The sequence below is a fragment of the Mytilus galloprovincialis genome, chromosome 4, assembly GCF_965363235.1.
Source record: "Mytilus galloprovincialis chromosome 4, xbMytGall1.hap1.1, whole genome shotgun sequence".
NCBI lineage: Eukaryota > Metazoa > Mollusca > Bivalvia > Mytilida > Mytilidae > Mytilus > Mytilus galloprovincialis.
The window spans coordinates 5,631,769-5,654,974 of record NC_134841.1 but is presented as its reverse complement, the minus strand read 5'-3'; the positions used below and the strand labels follow the sequence as shown (position 1 = coordinate 5,654,974).

At 32.0% G+C, this 23,206-nt stretch overlaps 3 protein-coding genes across 3 annotated transcripts; 2 read left to right on the top strand and 1 right to left on the bottom strand.

Annotated features, from left to right (window-relative positions):
- The first annotated feature begins 900 nt into the window (after positions 1–900).
- LOC143071195 (uncharacterized) lies at positions 901–14,227 on the top strand. Its single transcript, XM_076245361.1, has 13 exons — positions 901–958; positions 2,279–2,344; positions 3,792–3,926; positions 4,090–4,209; positions 4,893–4,964; positions 6,369–6,505; positions 7,189–7,281; positions 8,638–8,724; positions 9,716–9,823; positions 11,399–11,585; positions 12,241–12,384; positions 13,728–13,813; positions 14,088–14,227. Exons 3-13 carry the CDS (start codon positions 3,815–3,817, stop codon positions 14,160–14,162), a joined length of 1,221 nt encoding a protein of 406 aa, XP_076101476.1. The 5' UTR covers positions 901–958; positions 2,279–2,344; positions 3,792–3,814; the 3' UTR covers positions 14,163–14,227.
- A 2,319-nt stretch (positions 14,228–16,546) lies between these two features.
- Positions 16,547–21,136, top strand: LOC143071194 (uncharacterized). The gene is made up of 4 exons (XM_076245360.1): positions 16,547–16,747; positions 16,968–17,094; positions 17,975–18,048; positions 18,300–21,136. Exons 1-4 carry the CDS (start codon positions 16,651–16,653, stop codon positions 18,302–18,304), a joined length of 303 nt encoding a protein of 100 aa, XP_076101475.1. The 5' UTR covers positions 16,547–16,650; the 3' UTR covers positions 18,305–21,136.
- On the bottom strand, positions 18,119–23,045 carry LOC143071192 (UPF0235 protein C15orf40 homolog). The gene is made up of 4 exons (XM_076245358.1): positions 22,885–23,045; positions 20,037–20,145; positions 19,753–19,880; positions 18,119–18,649 (listed from the first exon to the last, which is right to left on the bottom strand). Exons 1-4 carry the CDS (start codon positions 22,996–22,998, stop codon positions 18,560–18,562), a joined length of 441 nt encoding a protein of 146 aa, XP_076101473.1. The 5' UTR covers positions 22,999–23,045; the 3' UTR covers positions 18,119–18,559.
- Between the last annotated feature and the right edge of the window lie 161 nt (positions 23,046–23,206).

Below are 23,206 nucleotides of genomic sequence, written 5' to 3'. Positions count from 1 at the left end.
AGATTATAACTATACGTCTGTTGTTCAATCATTTTGTCTCGTATTCTTATACTGTAGTTTTGAAAATATATCTAAAAAATATGTATATATTGAGGTTTTGTAGCGATTCAACTGAACAAGAAGATGAATTTGAATTGATTAATATACCTCAAATGAGTTATAGATGTACAAAAAATGACTTTGGATACAAAACCACCAGATCAGATATACACTATGATAACCGTGTGAGCTTTCATGGATGTTTAGCATGTTTTGAAGGTTGTATAGTTTCATCTTCAAATATTGAAGTTCCAGTGGAATTTTCACCAGTACCCAATATAGAACAATCTTACTTTCACCATACAAAACCCAAAGTTTCGTCGTCAGAAAGGTATGTAACAAACGGTGTATCACATGTATGTACTTGGAAATAAAACAAAATTGAGGGAATCGCATGAACCCTAGAAGAACAAGACTTGTTACATCAACAGAACAAGCATCTCTTTTATGCATGCATTATCCTTAGTAAGAAGAATAAATATACCGAATTCTATTGAAAATTTAAAAAGGGGAAATCAATAAGTTAACAATGACAAAATAAAACACTCAACAAACTGAACAACTACATAATAACTGTAATATATCTGACTTGGTATTTTCCGATAAGATATTTTCATATATCTGTTTTTGTAATACAGCAGATTCGATCTAGTTAAATGAATACGGATTAAAAAAAATACTTATGAAAGGCTTATTTCAATTAATCCAGTTGTGTTGTCATGTTTACTGCAAAGATGAATGTAGCAGTTTCGTGCCATTAACGAAAACCTTAAATGATCACAAAACAAGAAATTTTTTTTCTTGAAATACATTTATAAGTTTTCCTAATCGCGATTAATCAGCGATATTTTGATTTATAGATTTATTCCAACATGGAATGAAACAGACTTGCATACGGATGCCGCATTTAATGACAACGGTAAGTTCATAAAGCATTGTCATGTTTGATGACATACCTTAATTAGATAAAAGAAGATGTGGTCTGAGTGCCAATGTAACTCTCCATCCAAGTCACAATTTGTAAAAGTAAACCATTAATAAAATGAAACAGAGAAAGACAATTGGTAATGTGCCAAAGATACAACAACTCGACGAAAGAGCAGATAACAAGAAAAGACCACAAATGGGTCTTGAACACATCGAGAAAGAAATCCTGCACCTGGAGGTGTGCTGAACCTGGCTATTTAACTAAATGTGTGCTAGTTGAGGGATAAAAGACGTCATACTAAAAAGTAAAAGAACAAAAATACTGAACTCCGAAGAAAATTCAAATCGAAAAGTCCCTAATGAAATGTCAAAATCATATGATAAAACACATCAAACTAATGGACAACAACTGTCATATTCCTGACTTGGTACAAGCATTCTCTAATGTAGAAATTGGTGTATTGAACCTGGTTATATAGCGCTAAACCTCTCATGTGTATGACACTCGTATCAAATTCCATTATATTTATGTTATGACGATGCGTGAACAAAAAAGACATAATAGGTAAAATGTCAAAATAGGGATACAGCCATTATCATCATAAAGACAACAGTAGTTTACCGCTGTTCGAAAGTCATAAATCGATTGAGACAAAAAACAAATCCATGTTACAAAGTAAAACCGAGGAAAACACACCAACTATAAGATTGATTGTTGGTCCAACTATAAGAGGTAAACAACGAAAAAACAGAAACACCGAAGTGAACAATCTCCTAAAAATATATCAATGAACTAAGATTAAAAACTATACAAGAGTAACAAAGGCCAGAAGCCCATGATTTGAGTGGAATGGCGACATGTTTGTGCTTTGTAAAGAATATTACCATAAAAGATTGGATGTGAAATACCTGAACGTATAAGCATGATTCCATCATAGGCTGGAAACCCATAATGTTATGATTTATTTATAAAAGAAATATCTTTTAATGTTCGATGATTTAACATAGGGATATGCAAGATGTAAATAACATTAATATACTAGAAATTATTATTGTAAGAATTGTTACTTCAAAAAGATGTCTAAAGTACATTGACATTATTGTTTTAGCATGAACCTCATAATATACTAGTAGTACATTTGCTTATCCTTATTCTCAGCCCTGCAAAAAATCTCACAATGTCGTCATTTTGACTCTCTCTATGGTAACTTTTTATCCCTCTTTTGAAAAAACAAATGATACAAATATAAATTAACGTTGAGTTATTGAAAAATTCTGTTTAAAATATATGTAAATATTTGATTTGTTCTAGATGGCACGAAACAGCCTCGGACCATAAGAGACTGGTTAGAGCATCTTCAGCAGGTTCTTGAATACAGTATGTAGTGTGGTGTTTTATTCTACATACACATATATAATATAGAAAAGGAGGGTGTCTTATCGTCGAGTTGCGAGTTGCAAAAAGAAAAGTCACACTGCAAGTTAGGATAGTCAAGATATGAGTTACGAAAGTGAAGTAGCGAGAAAACAAAAATGAAGTTTCGAGTTTTAACAAAGTCGAATGGCGGGTTACAAAAGTCGAGTTGTTGTGAAGACTCTTTGGTAGCCTCTGGCTGTTTTCTGTGCTTTGGTCGGGTTGTTGTACCTTTGAAATCCCCCATTTCCATTCTTAATTTTATATAGCGTTTTAAGTGTTATATATACTTTTTCTGCGGTATGACTTGTCTCATGAAGTTGGATCCAGGAAAGCGCACCATACGTAAATTTTCAAGAATCATTTTCAATATTAAAGTATGTATACAAAACAAAAAAATCTTAACCACTTACACTTTTTGACCTTTTGGATTATAGCTCTTCATCTTTTATATAAGCTTTGGATTTTAAATATTTTGGCCACGAGCATCACTGAAGAGACATGTATTGTTGAAATGCGCATCTGGTGCAAAAAAATTTGTACCGTTAATTTTATTACTACCACTGGGTCGATGCCTCTGCTGGTGGACTATTAGTCCCCGAGGGTATCATCAGTCCAGTACCGAATACTTCGGTGCTGGCATGAAAATACGGATTTTTTTGTGTTATTTAAATTTGCTGTTACAAAATGATAGAAATTATTATAAATTAAGGAATGTATCTCCCTCATGCAAAGCTCTGATTCCTTTCACGGATTTGGCTATACGTTTTGGACCTTTTGGATTATAGCTCTTCATCTTTTATATAAGCTTTGTATTTCAAATATTTTGTCCACGAGCATCACTGAAGAGACATGCTTTGTCGAAATGCGCATCTTGTGCAAGAAAATTGGTACCGTTAATTTTATTACTACCACTGGGTCGATGCCTCTGCTGGTGAACTATTAGTCCCCGAGAGTATCACCAGCCCAGTAGCCAGTACTTCGGTACTGGCATGAAAATACGGGTTTTTTGTGTTATTTAAATGTGCTGTTACAAAATGATAGAAATTATTATAAATTAAGGAATGTATCACCCTCATACAAAGCTCTGGTTACTTTCACGGATTTGGCTTTACTTTTTGAGCCTTTTGGATTAGAGCTCTTCATCTTTTATATAAACTTTGGATTTCAAATATGTTGGCCACGAGCATCACTGAAGAGACATGTATTGTCGAAATGGTGCAAGAAAATTGGTACCGTTAATTTTATTATACAATAATAAGCAATAGTTTGTATCAATGTACAAAAAAAGAAAGAGAGAATTAACTGTGACAAATGACAAATATACATTCATATAAAGGCAAATCGCTGTATAGTTTATTTTTATTAGATTCTAAATTGCATTGACAAAGCTAATTATGTTTGCTTCTAGGTAGATGCAGAAAAATTTCACGTATGCGAAATCACAGAAGAGGGCGCCACATTACCCTGGTTTTAGACATTTCTGAAAGAATGAATGAACAAAAATTTGAAGCTATGAAATCGGCTGCTGTTCAGTATGTTGAAGGTTAGTTTCATTTTTTAATATGTATACAGCAAAAAGGAAAATTCTTCTCGTAATTTTAGGTTTTGATGATGCAAATGAAAATATCGAGACTATCTATATATGACAAAGATACATGCATGTTTTATATTTTACTTTAAAAAATATTTTTTGTTGTTGTTTATAGGCTCAAAGCAAGCTGCCGAGATTGGAGGTGGTGATAATATCGGACTTGTTGTATTTGGTGGACAGAATCAACTTATTCAAGAAACAACACCTGATTACAATTTGATATTGGAACAAATTGGTAAAATAGTACATTGAAAAAAAACATAAATCATAAATCATAATCATAAAACATTGTTCCGCATAAGTTGTACATATCTCTGGTGTTAGCTTTATCTTTGACCCCAAAAAAAAGAATATCAACATTAAGTTATTTCAAGCTATGATATAAATAACACTTAGCTGAGAGGGTCATGCATAAAGGCAACAGTAGTTTACCGCTTACAAACTAAAACCGAGGGAAACATATCAACTGTAAGTTGAAAAAAAGACACAACAGAACAGTGAAATACAACAAAGCAGATTGTTACCCCATGAAAACATTGTAAATCGAGGCACAGCCAAGGTTGACATTGTCTATTTGAGAGGTGAAAATCTTCTGTATCAACCTCTCAGTTCAATTTATTATACTGAATGTTCTGTTATTACTGTCAATTAACTTTTTTCAAATTAAAAGTAATAAACTGTGACGTCTTGCACCATAACAACCATCCATATTTTAAAAAGCGTACACTTCATCAAGTATCTCCGTGAAGCGTTATAAAGTTGTTGCCATGTGATATAAAAAAATTATTCCCCTCGTATTATCCAATCAAAAACTGGCATTTTGACATGAAATAATAATAAAATATTAGTTACTACGTGTACAATGGCGTTATGATGATTTGTTATTATTTTCCTACACTACTTATTTAAATTTTATAGCGCAACTACAGCCACAAGGAAATGCACCCATTCTAGGAGGATTAATAATGGGATTAGCTGGAGTTCTGTCAGGTAATTAAATTAAATAAATTTATAAGTATTTAAACATGTAAACATCAACATGAAAATACGAAAAACAAACATCTTTCATTTTTAGACAGATTATTCGTAAGGAAACTACAATAATGAAAAAAAAACAAAAAAAAGATACTTTATTTATTAAAGGTACCAGGGTTGATACGCCACACGCGTGATTTGTCTACAAAAGACTTATTAATGACGCTCAGATGAAAGTAGTTAGAAAGCCAACTTTCATAAATATATGACATAGGATAGCCAATTATGAGAGTCGTGACTTAGGACAAGTAATAGAATATACAATTAAACAAGTTGCAGGGATATCAACTATAAAATTGAGAAGGGAAATGAAGAATGTGTCAAAGAGACAATAACCCGAACAAACAACAGCAGAAGGTCACCAACAGGTCTTCAATGTAGCGAGAAATTCCTGCACCCGGAGGTGTCCTTCAGCTGGCCCCTAAACAAATATATACTTGCTCAGTGATAATGAACGCCATACTAGAGTCCAAATTATACACAAGAATATACCTGTTTTTCTAATCTGCATTAGTGGACCAAAAGGCGAAAGGAAAAACGTTAACTGCAATCAGTACAGGAAATGCGGTTAACTAACAAATAATGTTATTATGTGATAGATTACAAAAACGGAATACAGAGCTCAACATTATAAAACAAAAGTATACATCATAACATTAAATGATTTCTTATAGAATCGTGTCATTTAACATTTGATATTGCTTATTTCCTGAATTCTCAATAAAAGCTTTCATGATTGTTGTTTCGTTTTAGTTTTTCATTTTGTCCTTATAAACTTTAGTTTTCTATCAGTGAATTTTAGTCCATGTATATAGCCTAGTTCAACATTGTTCAATGTAGTTTTTATTTGTCTCCGTTTTGACCATATTTTATTTTTCAAATTATATAACTATGTTATTCAGTACACAACTAATTATTATCAATCACAATAATTAAAATGAGTTTTTCCAATGATAACGAGGCTTTCAAGTCGAAAAGAAATGACTATTAAGTATCAGATCGACACGTCAAAAAACACACGACTTTCAACTTTACTAATATCTATATTGCTGGGCCAACAAATTGGGTTTTTCTATAAACACCTTCACTTATGAAGGCTTATTTTAGTATATGAATACAATTATGTGTTGCATATCGTATTTTGTTCAGATTCAATGAATATGTCCATCATTACGAGCTTTGGGTTTTGAAATTTTCATGAAAATACGCCAATCCTTCAAATGGCTCATAGCTTTTTCTGCGAGCGAGGCCATTTGTGATATTTTGGCTAATCTAGTTTTGTATTGCAGTGCTATGTCCAATGATATATAAGTTTATGTTTAAATAAATAAAGCGTTTTCTTCCTTTCCTTCGTTACAGGTCCACTGGGTCAAATCGGGGATAGTCAATTGCAGGGTCATATGATCATTTTCACGGATGGAACTTCTGGGCGTGTATTCCCAGATTTTGATCGAGATGTTGGAATAAGCTGTTCCTTCGTCTTTGGTAATTTCCGTGTGAGTATTGCGTGATATTGACATGATTTATAGTGTATTACTTCCACATAAATTAGTGTTGCAGATGCAAGGACCACCATTATTATAATTGCAGACATGTATCGGCAATATGATTTTATTATTATCGTTAACTTTCCGTATCTCACAGACGACTCAAATTCAATGTTTTTAAAGAGAGTTAAAAAAAGGGGCAGCAGATCCTTCTCCGCATAATGCATTCCTTCTAGTGTTCATGTAAGAACTAGTATGAGTTATCACAATATAGGAAAAGAGGACAGAATTTGGTTACGACAATTATACGACAATCATAATTTATCCACTTCCTTATTCTGGTTACTACAAGGCAGAGATACAGAGTCTTCAGAACAAGAATGTAAGCACCCAATCGTTTTCTTTTAACTTTGCTTTGCATTGTATTCATAATCTTTTACTATATAAATCAATGTACATGTATGTTGATTTCATGCATCCAATTTAGCATGGATGGACTGGATAAAACAGATACATGCAAAGCTAAATATGCTTTACACCTTTACTTTCTTTTATCACTATGGTGAATTAGGACTAGAACGGTTGAGATAACTGGTGAATGTATCATTATTCTTCCCTCTTACATTATGTTTATGCATCTCTATTTTTAGTAAAGACTATACCAATGTTGATCAAATGTATTATATTTTAAGGGTCGTCCAGAGACTGATAGCGTGCTAGAGATGATAAGTAGCACTCAAACAAAGATATATTATGTTCCAATAGGAGATGACAAAAATAATTCGGTAAGTAAATGATTGGAGCCACAGAAGTAAATAGTATGTAACAAAAAATCTTAATCAGCAGCAAAAATGCTTAAAAATAAATAACACGCTGAAAAAATGACTATACCCTTATCGAAAATTAAAATGAAGGCGCTCATATGATTCAATACTTCGTATAATTTCTTTTTTACTTTTCCTACAAAACTAATTTCAAAATCACCGGATTAGTATGCTTCTTTTTTATGAAGTCATTTTGGATACCAGACTCAAAAGTGTATACATCAGTTCGTCTACCAAAAGAGTTTTCAACTCGAATCAAAATATTGTAAAGGTCAAATCAGATACAAGGTTGAAGTTCATTGGAGACCAAAAACTCTGGAAGTTTTTTATGGTATTTTAAAGAATTGATTTCTGTTCGCATGACATTTGAATGTCTAAGAAAATCTGATCGCCGAAGTCTTCTGCGTGTTTTCAAATTTGTTCGTGCATTAGATTATCTAGCTTGGAAGACAACTTATTTTTATGAAGGTCCGGAGCTCTTTACACTAAAAAGAATTATAACTTTGTCGTAGTTTACTATAAATTATCTTATTGTACAATTAATTTCTGTTGTTCTTTTTAATGAGACAAAAAACTTTACTAATGACATCACTTGCAAAAAAAGAATCAAATGGAACACAGCCTTAATTTATATTGATAGAAAATACAAACAAACTCAAACATTTTAAAATCTGAAATATTGCCGCTCTTGTTTTTCGTATACAATCAAAATGAATATTTCATTTTTGAAAGTACGAATAACAACGTCAACGGTAACAATTTTCTTGCAACAGATGTGCACAATAAACATCACTTTAATGATGCTAAATACCAAAATACTTGGGAATCAAAAATATTTAAAACACGAAGAATTTATAAATTAAAAATAGTCAAAAGCCGGGCATGGAACTGGAGCTTGGAAAGATACATTCGTTATTTGAAATAATTTCGAAGTTTGAAACAGAAAATTTAAATAATAGAATATCAGTATCAAAGAGTTTAAGCATTGGTCCTGTATGTTTTTACATCGGAATCATCTAGAGCTAAGTTCATTTCATTTCAGAATAATAGTAACCTCATCCAAGTCGGATGCTAAATCAACTCTTCACGTGATAAATACCGGGTTTACAATCACGAATGTCTTGCTTGGTTAACAATCACTAATGTCTTGCCTGGTTAACAATCTCTAATGTCTTGCCTGATCTCTTGTATGTTTAAATACTAACATGTACACAGTTTTAAATTCTAGGTCAAACAAATTTTGACTTTGTTTAAAGCAATTATTTGTATTCATTAATCAGTACTTGTTTAGTTTACAATGTTCGTACAATATTGTAGATTTTAGAAGAAGCAGTAAGGCAGACACATGGTAAAGTTATACAAACCAGTGAAATGTATCGTTTAATCAGAATGACTCAAGTAATGGTAAGTCAAAATAAATACTAGTATAACATGTTTTATTTATCTTTAAAAACAAAGACGATAGGTATTGATAATCTTGATTAACGCAATGGAAAATTATCTCGCAACTATTTTTATTTCGTTTAATGAACTAGTGTAACACATACACATTGAATAGTTTTTGCTTGATAAATGAATTTCTACGGGATATGTTTTCAATAAATCGTCCATTTAAGCTTAAGGCATCTGCAAAAAACAATGCGAAAGAGACATGCAGGGATACTTTCAGACTCATAAATCGAATATAAACTGATATTGGCATGGCTAAAAATAAATAAAACAAGAATGTGTCCAAAGTACACGGATGCCCCACTCGCACTATCATTTTCCATGTTCAATGGACCGTGAAATTGGGTAAAAAATATAATTAGGCATTAAAATTAAAAAGATAATATCACAGGGAACATGTGTACTAAGTTTAAAGTTGATTGGACTTCAACTTCATCAAAAACTACCTTGACCAAAAACTTTAACCTGAAGCGGGACAGACGGACGGACGGACAGACGGACGAACGAACGGACGCACAGACCAGAAAACATAATGCCCCTCTACTATCGTAGGTGGGGCATAAAAACGGACATATGATAGTACACAAAACACGACATACAAAACTAAAGACTAAACAACACGAACTCAACCACAAAACTGGGGTTGATCTCATGTGCTCCGGAATGGTAAGCAGATCATGTTACTTATGTGGCAATATTCAGCATTCGTAGATTTCAAATACTTGTTCTTTTTTGTTGACATTTTTATCTGTTGAATTTACTTTGTATTATCTCATTGTGTTATATTTGGTCGAATATATATCAGGACGACCATTATAATTCTAGAGTATACAGTTCGCGAAAAGTCTGCTTTCCTTTTTGCCAAAATGAAATGATCGATTTTCCCTTTATATAAAAATAAATTAAAGAAATTAGAAAGTTATTAACTCAGTTTATATCTATTCAGGCTGTGGCATCACATATTGCTTCAGAGATAAGGAATGTTCCAAGTAAACAGACGAGGGAAGTCATCCAATGGAAAATCAGAGAGATATTAAGTCATGACGATAAACATGTAAGCAGTACATTTTAGGAAATCGATATCCTAGCAATTTATCATATGCCTTTTATAATTAGGAATTTCTTCAGTTTTTACTGTATTTGCAGCATGCTTATTGTTATTTTGCAGCATTTTTCTTGTGATTCATGGATGTGTAATTTCTAGTCTCTGTTTTACAGCTTTTTTACCATTGCGAGATTAATAACTGAACGTTTAATAAAAAATATATATATAAATCGTTAAATCAATAGATGGAGTGAGGTATACGTCATTATTATATAATATATATCATTAAAATAACACACACACACACACACACACACATTTTCTGTACGATCCTTTTCACAGTCGGAAAAACATGTTTTTTAGTGTATTAGTTTGTAAAATTTCTAATTTGCCGTATGTGGTTTAAGTCTATACGGCGACCTATAGCTACTAATAATTAGGAGTTTAGTATGACGTCCATTATCACTGTACTAGTATACATATTTTTTAAGGGGCCAGCTGAAGGACACCTACGGGTACGGGAGTTTCTCGCTACATTGAAGACCAATTGGTGGCCTTCGGCTGTTGTCTGCCATATGGTCGGGTTGTTGTCGCTTTGACATATTCCCCATTTTCTTTCTCAATTTTATAACTACTACGTCATTTTGGTATCTGCTAGAGATTTGGATTGTTGGCACTAATTTTATATCTTTTTTTATATATATTTTAAAACATGTTTAAGTATTGTTCTACTATTTAGAATTGAGTACTATGGAGTTAAAATGAAGTCGAAGCAGTACAGTTAAATCAAAGATTAAAACAAAAGAACAAAAGACAAACAACAGTCCGCAATTTATTGACGACAAAACAGAAATAGTTATAATTAACAAAGAAACAAATTTAAAAAAGATAGATCAAAAGATTTTAGATAATTTATGCTTAAACATCAAGAAGTGTATTTGAATTGAAAAGAAAAGAAGGCAATAATGCGATAATTTGAATACTTCTTAAAGAGATGTGCATTAAAAGGCGATATATTCTATATATGTCATGTCCCTAACGAATAACAAGAAAACTAAAACACGAATGACTTAATTAGCGTCTACAAAAGTCATACTGTACGATATTCATTATTATCGCTTTTTTGTGCATTTTTCCTATGATCTTTTTTTGTGATAATTTTTCATATCATGCTACTCCCTTGAGATGGAAAAGTATCGCTAGAAACTAAGAAGGCACGTAGCGTTGCTAACGAAATTGACATGAAATGGACATCGTCGTCATAGGTAAAATAGCGATAAATAAATTATCATTGGTCATCTCAACTCGATTGCTTTTCTCGCTTGAGCCGGAACGGGGTCATCTCAACTCGATTGCTTTTCTCGCTTGAGCCGGAACGGGGTCATCTTAACTCGATTGCTTTCTCGCTTGAGCCGGAACGGCTCAAGCGAGAAAATCAATCTCGTTGAGATGATTAACGATAATCTATAATAACAGCTATTTTTGTTATTGAATGAACATATGCGGTATGCGGATGTATAACATTAATTGAAATTCAAACTGGTCTTACTAAAATTGTATAAGCACTTCAAATGTTCTTTATAGGATGACTGCTTAGATTTGGTTATGGATTTTATAAACCCTCTAAGTCATGAAAACGCAAGAGGAATGTTTTTGGAACTGAACTTGGGTACCTTAAAACTTGGTGATAGGGTTCGTAGAGGACCTGATTGGTCGTTTGGTGATCAGGATCGTAATCTTCCTGGAACAGTGGTCGGTCTAAACGAAGGTGGTATGTATTGACAAGTCTTATGAATTGTTTATTTCTGAATATGGTGCGATTGAATGCTTTCATACAGCAAATATGCTAAATAAAGTGTAAACACAGACATAATGTATACTGTAAGTGCTACCCATATTTTATTTTTTTAAGTCAGAAGATTCAAAGGGACAATCAATGAATGCTTACAAACTTGGATAAACGGTTACAGCATAATTTGAAAAAGTAAAATCACAAAAAAAAAAACTCAAATTCAAAAAGGATAGTCCCTAATCAAATGGCAAAATCAAAAGCTCAAACACCACATAAAAAAAGAATACCAACTGTCATATTCCTAACTTGGTACTGGCATTGTCTTATGTAGGAAATGGTGGATTAAACCTGGTTTTAAAGCTAGCTAAGCATCTCTTTAAAGGTTAATTTGATTAAAACATGTTTTCATGTTGTGGTAACAAAAAGTTAAATCACAAAAATACTGAACTCCGAGGAAAATTCAAAATGGAAAGTCCTTAATCAAATAGCAAGATCAAAAGTTCAAACACATCAAATAAATTGTTCCAATTTTACTAATTTTTTAAGATTCTGTTTCAGATATTTATATGTATTATATTGGCAAGGTTCAAATAATTTGTCCTTACTATTCAGTTTTCATATTTTGCTTTTAAAGGTACAATTTGGGTAGAATGGGACCATGGCGATAAAAATGTATATGCGTATGATGAACAAAGACACCATTATAAAATTATGAAAGTGAATGAACCTAGAATACTTGTTGATGAGATTATCGCCGTTGGTTGTAGAGTTGTTAGAGGTAGTTATGAAATAAATGAATATTGACATTATTATCATAGCTTAGATTACTTTCCGCTATATAGATGATGTTTTCTCACTAAATAATTCAAAATTTGGTGACTATGTTGAATACATCGAACTAGAGATAAAGGATACAATAGATACAGTTAAGTCGGCCTCATATCTTGACTTACCTCTAAAAAATTGACAATGAGGGTCGGTTGAAAACAAGACTTTACGACAACAGAGATGATTTCAGCTTTCCAATTGTGAACTTTCCATTTCTAAGTAGCAACATTCCAGCAGCACCTGCATACGGGGTATATATCTTCCAATTGATACGATATTCCCGTGCTTGTATTTCCTATCATGAGTTTCTTGATAGATGGTTGCTGCTCACAAGGAAGCTATTAAACCAAAAGTTTCAAATGATGAAGTTGAAATTCTTGGTTTAATAGCTTCCTTGTGAGCAGCAAACCCTCTATCAATATACTGGATATGTTCCTTACGTCGTAACTTCATGAATGTGACTTACCGAATTAGACTATTTACCGGATTTGTTATAACATGAGCAACACGACCAGTGCGACATGTGGAGCAGACTCTGCTTACCCTTCCAGAGCACCTGAGATCAGCCCTAGTTTTTGGTGGGGTTCGTATTACTTATTCTTATGTTTTCTATGTTGTGCCATGTGTACTTTTGTTTGTCTGTATGTCTTCTTCATGTTTAGCCATGGCGTTGTCAGTTTATTTTCGATTGATGAGTTTGACTGTCCCTCTGGTATCTTTCGGCCCTCTTTCAATGAAAGAGTTATGTTTTTTTTCTTCGATTTAATATGTGAAAAAAATAATTAAATCGTGCTTAGTATAGTCTATATACATGCATTTGTTTATCAATTTCCTAAACATTATAAATTCACATTTTTCTAATCAAATAATGTTTGTAATGTATAACGAAGTTTTTTTGACGCGACCTTACAATTAATAAATCTTTCAGATTTGCGACATAAGTAAAAAAAATGTTTCTTTTAAATCAAAACACATAATCCAATATTTTCTATTTATGAGCTGACTGTCCCTCTGGTATCTTTCGTCCTTCTTTTAGATTATCTGTGCATATAAAGTGTTTTTCTTTTGTCCTTTTAAACATACAATCAAATTAGAACTAAGCTAAGCTTTATAAAATACTGACATCTTCATTTTGTTTCGATGGGTATAATGTCTATATATAAATATATTTGGATCAGTAAGTTAATATCTTTCTTCTGATATCTTATTTAGTAAATATTCCAAAAATATTTATGAAAAGTAAAGCTACAACTGTCAGTTACACAATAATAAGTTTGAGACAATATATTATAGGGCAAGATTGGGAGTTTGGCGATGCCGATGGTGGACCAGGTAGTATAGGGGCTGTTTTAGATGTAAGAGGGAATGGAAACGTTGTGGTGAGTATAACCAGTATAACGAATATATAACAAGAAATTCAACAAAAGGCCAGTTGTGACACAACTATAGGAAAGCATTTATTTCCATTGTTCTTTATATTGAACTTTTTCATTAGGACCACTGATTATTTTTTGTAAAGACGAAACACGCATCTTGTGCTTAATTACATCTTTTGTATCTTTAAGGAGTTTTTACAGAGATCACATATGTTTCCATTCATTTTTTATTGCATTAGATAATCTTTAACTATGTTTTTATTTTGTATCAATGTAGGTAAGATGGGACTGTAAAAGAACATGTCTGTATAGGATGGGCAATAATGGGCGATTTGAAATCCGTTTACAGTAAGTATTTAAATTACACGGTTGTCAGTTAAAGAGTTATTATAAGCAATGAAAAGCACATACTTTGACTGACAGAAATGGACGTTGTCGATATATAATCGAAATGTTACGAAGTCTTAAAAAATATGAAACAGTGTTTTTTTTATAATCTGTATATTATTTCATTGGCTGACTTATTTACTCAACAGCAGCATATATATTATGAGAAATACGAACCTGCATGTGTTTCGGTCCATCATTTAGAAAAGAAATCTTCATGGTTTCTATGCTACCAGTATTGTTTCTCATCTAATGAAAACGATGAAACAACAACCGTTATATCATCATATGAGACAGCGAAACAATTCAATAAAACAACGACGAAGAAAAGATATATATATCATATATATGATGATACATAAGTGACAAAAATTACACAGAGAACGTACCTTTAAAAAGGCGGGAGATGCCATGAGGCATTCAAAACTCAGAAGTCGAATAGTAACCTATAATGCAATGACAAAATTAAATAGGATGACACAAAGACAATTAAGTCTACAACAAATTACATGGAAAAAACTTAGACTGAGCAACACAAACACATATTTGTTCTTAAACGACTCTCATTGTCAATTCTAAGATTTAAATCAAGATATGAGTCAGACTAATCCGTATTCTTTGGTATCCTTCATTCAAAGCACAAAAGGAGATATGCGTTCAGTAATACGTGCTTATTAGATACAGAAAAAAAATATAACTATTCAAAAATCCAGAATAGCAGAAATAAATGTATTTGAACTTTTTAACGGATTAAAATTTTTACTGAAATCACAAGTGAAACAACTTGCTTTGAATAGTTAACAATCGAAAAATGTTTGCGTTTGTTTCTGGGTTTTTTTGTCTACAGCATCGCTTTGAATATTATGTAAAAAACAAGAATGTGTCCCCAGTACACAGATGCCCCATCCGCACTATCATTTTCTATGTTCAGTGGACCGTGAAAATGGGGGACAATCTCTAATTTGGTATTAAAATTAGGAAGATCATATCATAGGGAGCATGTGTACTAAGTTTCAAGTTGATTGGACTTCAACTTCATCAAAAACAACCTCGACCAAAAACTTTAACCTGAAGCGGGACGCACGGACGGACGAACGGAAGGACGAACGAACGAACAGACGGACGCACAAACCAGAAAACATAATGCCCATAAATGGGTCACGAAAATGATTATACCATTGACTTATATATTAAATAAAGGCAACAGTAGTATACCGCTGTTCGAAACTCATAAATCGATTGAGAAAAAAAAACAATCCGAGTTACAAACTAAAACTGAGGGAAACGCATCAAATATAAGAGGGGAATAACGACACAACAGAAACACAACATTAAAATGTAACACACACAAAAACGAACTATAACATACCAATGGCCATTTTCCTGACTTGGTATAGGACATTTTAAGAAACAAATGGTGGGTTGAACATGGTTTGTGGCATGCCAAACTTGCCGCTTTTATGTCAATGTTAAATATAACATTAAAATGACAACATTACATGACAGGACTACAATACAAATAAATGGGAGAACATAAAGGACAGAGAAACACAGGAATAATAGCTAACAAAAGGTACCAGGTTTAAAATTTAATACGCCAGACGTGCGTTTCGTCCACACAAGACTAACCAGTGACGTTCAGATGAAAAAAGTTCGAAAGCCAAAACAAGTACATAACACTGATACAGTATTGAACAGCAAAATAGTAATTTGACTGATTAATTCCATTTGCATGGTACCTTTTATGCAAAGACCAATTAATTCATCTTATTTAATCATTGTACATGTGTTCCGCATATTCAGTTATTGAAATAACACTAAATGATATAAAGTTTGTTCAAATTTAATGTGAATTGCTTTTTATAAATACTTCCGAAATATAAAATACAAATAGGGGGTCACTTTCCATATTTACTTGAAACATCCCCAAAACACAAATTCAATATAATCATCTTCACTTCATTTTCAAAGAATTTGTCTGACATAAACTACAATGGAATCTGTTACAGTGTTATCTTTTAACAAGTTTTATATATTTTTTGTATATAAAATGATACAATGGTAAATAATTTCAAACAAAAAAGTATTTTTGCAACATGCACAGAAGAGATGCTCAAACTTCCAAACTGCCTCAGCATTGCATTACTTTATTTCTGAGTCTAGTAGTATGACTGACAATTGTAACAGATTTTTAACTTCATTATATGGAAAGCTTTGCCTTTATGTTATAATCAAACTTAATAACAAGAATAGGTCTTTTCGAGTTTAATCATAAGTAGATATCTACAAACTATGTGTATATGTTTTGGAATCATTTAAACAAATATCTGTATCATTATATTAAAAAATATGCATCAACCTATATTTTATCCTTTCAAAGAGATGACAAATCCCAAATTGGTCGACCGACCACGGCCCGAATACCAGGACGTCAGCATGCTAGACGTCGATCAATGTCAGACGAGGAAGATGAATATGTATCTGATGTAACCACTACATCTACTAAACATGCCAGCGACTACATCATTCCCATCTATTCAGATTCAACAGGTACTCGTCTCTCTGTGCAGTATATACTTTATGAATTCTTACTGTATTACAATTGTACATGTTTATCATGAAAAAACATCAGCTCTATCAATATAATGATGATTCAATACGAATATCAATAAAATATCAGTCAAATTTAACCAAAAGGAAATGTTATATGTTTACATATTTTCTACATACTAGTCTAATAAAAACTTCAACCAATGATCTTTTAACACAGTAAGCGCTATTTGGGAGTATCAAGACTGTTCTGATTGGAAGAAGTATCCTGATGAAATCAATGTAAAAATTGAAAGGGCTTACCAGAGAAAACAAAGGAAAACCATCATCGAAATGGATCGTACAACGTAAGTCAATCTAAAATTATAGTTTAATCTATTGATGGCAAAGTTATGTGAAAATCTGTTAATATATCCAGTAGGTTCTATGTCGTATGTTAGCTAGCATAAATAGACTATTAGGAATTAGGAGTAAAGAAACAAATTAGGCCTGATGATAATAACATTCTCACTTTCTAAAGGCACATACAAAAATTTTATAAACTTTCTTTTTTTTAAATTGCTTTTCAATCAATTAAAAATCTCAGAATTTGTAATGCAAGTTTCAAATCGCAATCTATCAGTATTAAACTTCAGACTACTGATCTTGCCTGTAGGACAATTACTTTGTTAACTCGGTAATATATCAGGTATCATATAAATAACTCATTTTACGTCAATGGTTTTACACATTAGGATCAAACCTATAACCTATATGCACTCGAGACCAGCACGGAATATCAGAAGCCTGTCTGAGTGCTTTAAATTCTATGTGTGTGTGTCTATCGTTGCATCTGTAAGTTAAACAAGCAACTGTAGGCAACACAAAAACATCGTCATTATACTTACATAATATCCCTGGTTTTGTACTTGTTAGGGGTCAATTATTATAGTATCTGTTTCATAAGTACTAGTTTTAAATTGTCTATATTACATTACTAGAGCCATGATTATTTTTGGGTGATTTTATCAACGTTAATGTTTTAAAATTTGGTAAATTAGGTAATAGTTACAAAAGTATAGTATTGGTTGATTTAGTTACCGTAGTCATATCTTTATGAAGCTTAACAAAGTGTACATATATGTTTCAGTGATTCAGTAAAACATATATAGATTGTGCAAAGAATTATTCAACACTATATTCTGGATTGTTCTCTTATTTAGGATGTTTACATGACTTTCGTTGCAGGTATGTAGTTCATTTTTCTGAAATGGAACAAGAAAATCCACAAAACAAAACAAAAGTAACAGTAAGAAGACGAGGTTAGTTTTTTTTATAAAATATATCACCTGAATATAGGGTGTAATTTTAATAAATCAAGAAAATAACCTCTGGTCATTGACAGTTTTTATTTTCAATATTATAATAATCTAAATAAATATAATGAAGATGATTCATATGTTTGATCAGTCCATTTTAATTTTTTCAAATAAAAAATGTCACAATAAACCTGCAAATATTTTGAATTCACAAATTATAAAATATCTAAATAAATAGTATTTTTCTTTTTCAGACTGATGTTAATTAATGGAAACATTTCAGTGTTGACACAAATCTTTGGGATAAAGACAACCTAGAACGACTTCAGCTTAGAACTTTAGTGTTCGTCATGTCTTTTGCATCCATGTATCTGTTCATTTGGCAAGCAAAATGTATTTACATGGAGATCGCATCCTTCAATTTAATAATATAGGCACTGTAGGAAAATGCTGTTCGTTGATCCTACAGAGTCAGCTCGTACTGCTTATTTGTCGTCTTCACCTTCTTGAACTTTCATTTGTCTATTTGGCTTTTGATACTTGTTATTATAACATCTTTTTCTAGACCATTAACTACGAGTAGTTTGTTTCGCGATCTGGAACCCTGTATATATAACAATAAAAAATGTCAAACTGTTATCTTAATGTTCAGTGGATTTACTGAAGCTGTCATTAAACGGTTCAGCTTAATTAGCTGTGTAGTATAAATCGAAATAACATTTATTTCTTTTTATTTTATTTTTTTGCCAATACAGCGTGTATGTGTCGCCTGTATATCCAAATTTGATGTGTTTTCGTAAAGATTTTCTATATCCTAGGAATAGACACACCCAAAAAAGACTGATTTTGTCTGTTTTTTGGGGGTTTCTCTTTATATTTACTCACGGGGGAAATAGAGCAAATCGATCTTTTCGGATTGTTAAGTGTCAGCAATGCAATTAGAAGTTGGGATAATGTCTTCTCAATTTATTTCACACAAAGGAAAAAGCATTCTTTCTATACAAAAATATCACAGCTTCGAAAATGTAACACCTTTGTATTTCTGAACTGGTTATTTAATCATATAACAAATGCTGAATGATTGTCCACTAATTTTACAAGATTTGTTAAATCTTGAGCACTTACCAAAACAATGAGCAAGAACTTTAACCTAACAATAATAAATGTCTACTGAAGTAAATCTGCGTTCGACCAGTTCAGATACAAATTTTATGAATATATACAAAGTAATTAAAAAAAATCTTATCGGTATTTAATTTATACTAGTTTGAGCTATTGGTTTTACCATTTGACAAAATTAAGGACTTTTTGTTATGAATTTTCCTTGAACTTCGATATTTTTTGTTATTTTACTTTTTGATACATAAAGTTCAAACTGCCTTATCCACATCGTTGTCAATGCAATATGGTGGAACTTTATGCGACTAGCATACATGTGAGAGGTTCATTTGAGGTTTAGCTAGCTATAACACCGGGTTTAATCTACCATTTTCTACACCAAGTCAGGAATATGACAGTTGTTATCCATTCTTTTGATGTGTTTGAGCTTCTGATTTTGCCGTTTGATTTGGGACTTTCCGTTTTGAATTTTCATTGGAGTTTAGTATTTTTGTAATTTTACTTTTCATCCTCTTTCATCAGAAATATCTAATAACTGAAAAAAGAAACAGATACTATAATAAATAATATAGTAATAATGGTGTTTACCTTGTCTAGTGATATATCCGACTTTCTAATACCCAATACTTTGGCCATATATTTAACAAGTTCTGTATTGGCCTCTCCGTCCATTGGTGGAGCAGATATTTGAACGCCTATTCCATCGTCTTCAAAACCTGTAAAAAGCATGTGATGTTAATGTAAGTTTGATCTGGTTTTCTGAAACACATGATCTAATTTTACACCAGATTTTGAATCAGGTAAGCATGGCAAAATTTTATTAAGAAAACAGAACAAAAATGACAAGTTAATTAAATATTATTAATTTTTACCTGTGATAGAATTGTGCTTGGCACCCGGTTTGGCTAAAATTTTGATTGATACAGAATTGTCAGGCTTAATAATAACAGGCCCTTCGTCTGTAGGTTGAGCATTTGTTTTCTGAAATGAAATGTTAAGCACACATAACACAACACCTTAGAAATATTTAAACAAATGCCAAAAAATCAAATTTTAATCACAAATAGATTATGATGTTTTTTTTTATATAAAAGTCTCGCATTTTATTGATAAAAGTACGTTTTGATCATATTATTAATATAAAATGTAGATGTGGTATAATTGCCAAAGTTTAATTTTCACGTCATTTGGTCAATGGTTGAGAGTTGTCTAATTTAATGGCATAGCAATACTTTAATTAAATATTGCATTGTAAAGATATTTATTGAAGTAGATTGCCTTAGTGAACATATTTGTGTTCTAGCTGCTACATACATGCCATTTTCGCAAAGGAGTTCTTTTGCCAAATTTCGATGTGGTGTAGCACCACTAAGAATAGAAACGGGGAGATTTGAAAAATTAATTTTAAAAGATCGAGTCTGTGATAATTGTATGAATATTTTAGAAGATAAAGCCCATGTTATTTTATCGTGTCCTTTATATGACGATTTTAGAAAAAAAATATTTGATGAAGCAACACATTTTAATAGTGATTTTATGTCTTTTGATGATAAACAGAAATTAGTGTTTTTATTTACAGATAATAATATGATTCGTAGCTGTGCCAAAGCCTGCAATCTTATTTTAAATAGACGTAGAAATGTTTTATACTGTAAATAATGTTAATGTCAATATGTTTTATAATAGATGAATTCTTTATATAATTTCTAATGTTATAGTTTCTTGTAGTTCTGTACAGAATGGCTCTCTTTTTATATTTATATATTTTTACATTAATTTTAATGTAATGTTGTATTATATATATTATTGAGAGATGAGACTTAAATAAAATATTGAATTGAATACATCATTGTAATGTAGATTGTGTCATATTGTTGCTGCCACATGCCTTTATGCAAATACATGCAGCATATTATGTTTTAAATAAAGAGACTGCAATGTAACTATGATACATTGTACAACTTTTGTTTGATGATTTTGTTTTTACATTATCAAATTTGATGTTTTATACATCTTTTTAATAGGAAACTCGATAGGAAGTATAACGAGCGTAAAATTCGACTTATTCCCACTGTACATGTGTATGATTATGAGATTGTCTAATGTACAATGTCTACTGGTTAATAATTGTTCTGTCGATTATACATGGAAGAGGGACGAAAGATACCAAAGGGACAGTCAAACTCATAAATCTAAAACAAACTGACAACGCCATGGCTAAAAATGAAAAAAAAAACAAACAAACAACAGCACACATGACACAACATAGAAAACTAAAGAATAAACAACACGAACCCCACCAAAAAACTAGGGGTGATCTCAGGTGCTCCGGAAGGGTAAGCAGATGGAACAATAGAACACAAGAGACGTTAACGTTCCGATTTCGTGAAAAAGGATTCTAGATAGTTGCTGCTTCTCTGCCAAGCACGTAGCATTTATAAAAGCCTGAGGCAAAGACTGGTAGTCTCAAAGTTAAAATTATTAGACTGTTGCCCGTTGAATTACCACGTTAAAACTCAGGATAAGCGTGTTGGCAATAGCAATGTCCATAGCAAATTAACGTGTTCTTGTTATAATATCCTACTTGCAACAAAGCATCAGACACCAATTTATCCATCCACCCATCCATTCCCCAATAATAGTTAAAATAATGCAAATGAAACAGTTTGTGTATGAATAAGCGTCGGCTGTATCGTTGGTATTGATTCACATTTTGATTGTCGATGTCCCCGTTGTAATATATTGTTACCCATGGAGGCGTGTTCAACAAATTGACTTGTAAAAAAATTAATATACATGGACACTTTTTTATTCCAATTGCCCATATGTTATTACTATTGACAGAACGTACGTCTTGAGTACTAGTGTCTGTGGATATATGATGTGTGAAACGCCAAAGGGGTATCCAAGTCGGGAGTATTCCGCAGCGCAGAAGCAGGTGCTCTGCGCATCCCTTTTGGCGGAGCTATATATCAGTATGGTTAACGTATAGACTTTTTACATGTCCCACTCCAAACGTATCTCATTGTAATTTCGTACAGCGATTTTAACAATTAACATTAAGGATTATGTACCCTTCTGTTGATTCAATGCTAAACATATGGAAATTTTATAGAAAATCCACAGCCTTTATCCTTGTACTATCATATTTGGCAATTTGATGACTGATAGATATAGGATTATTGCATACAGTGCTAGCATTGATTTCCTTAAAACAAGTTTATTTATGTAGTCATTGTTTAACACAAATAAAAATATGGACCAAATCAAGTACACCATTAAGGGTGCGCTCGACTTAAGTGACTCTTCACGAGGTATTTTGGAATTTACAGGTTGGTTCGAACTTTTTGTAAAAAATAAACACTAGCACATCATAGAAAAGCAAGTGAGTAATCTATGTTTCAAATTTTATAACAAAAATCTCTGTATTAAAGGCTGTGGATTTTCTATAAAAATCTTGGTTTATTTGCAACAAAGTACTCTTTTTCTGTTAAATGCAATAAAACAGTAAATAATAATGCTTTGCATCAAGTTTCCCCCTAGTATATGTACAAAATGGCCCGTCTGAATTATTCATGATATTTGTAGTTTTGATACAGTTTATGTTTAAAAAATTCGTACAAAAATGGCTACAGAAGGGGTCATAAACCTTAACAATATGAAATAAAATGATTTACGAGTTTTGAACAGCGATATACTACTGTTGCCTTTATTTACTACCTTTTCAAAAGCTTTTTCCTTCTTCGGCATTGTCTGTTTATCTCGGCATGCACAATGTGATACAGTTTTAACTCGAAAGATCGCTCTGTGTAAGGATTGCATATAATTATACATTTGTACTTTCACTTTCTCTTTTAATCAATATAGGTCAAGTAATCTGGTTCTATCTTAACGTTATGAAATAAAATTTGAACCAGTAGAAATTGGTAAAACGAATGACTGAAAAGCAAACTAATGAAAAGTATAAAGAACTACTTGCAACTTGAGTTAAATGGATGTCTACGGGGGGATGCAAAATGCAAAAAAAAAAAAATACTTGTAA

What these genes read in the sequence shown, in the direction of transcription:
- LOC143071195 (XM_076245361.1), top strand. Translation starts at nt 3,815, where the DNA reads ATGCGAAATCACAGAAGAGGGCGCCACATTACCCTGGTTTTAGACATT. An exon ending in TCGTCTTTGGTAATTTCCGT is followed by an intron (nt 6,506 to 7,188) that starts GTGAGTATTGCG and finishes TTATATTTTAAG; the next exon opens with GGTCGTCCAGAGACTGATAG. An exon ending in GGTCGGTCTAAACGAAGGTG is followed by an intron (nt 11,586 to 12,240) that starts GTATGTATTGAC and finishes TTGCTTTTAAAG; the next exon opens with GTACAATTTGGGTAGAATGG.
- LOC143071194 (XM_076245360.1), top strand. Translation starts at nt 16,651, where the DNA reads ATGTCAGACGAGGAAGATGAATATGTATCTGATGTAACCACTACATCT. An exon ending in CATCTATTCAGATTCAACAG is followed by an intron (nt 16,748 to 16,967) that starts GTACTCGTCTCT and finishes CTTTTAACACAG; the next exon opens with TAAGCGCTATTTGGGAGTAT. An exon ending in ATCGAAATGGATCGTACAAC is followed by an intron (nt 17,095 to 17,974) that starts GTAAGTCAATCT and finishes CTTTCGTTGCAG; the next exon opens with GTATGTAGTTCATTTTTCTG.
- LOC143071192 (XM_076245358.1), bottom strand. Translation starts at nt 22,998, where the DNA reads ATGTATAATTATATGCAATCCTTACACAGAGCGATCTTTCGAGTTAAA. An exon ending in AGGAAAAAGCTTTTGAAAAG is followed by an intron (nt 20,146 to 22,884) that starts GTAGTAAATAAA and finishes ATTTCATTTCAG; the next exon opens with AAAACAAATGCTCAACCTAC. An exon ending in CGGATATATCACTAGACAAG is followed by an intron (nt 18,650 to 19,752) that starts GTAAACACCATT and finishes TTATATATACAG; the next exon opens with GGTTCCAGATCGCGAAACAA.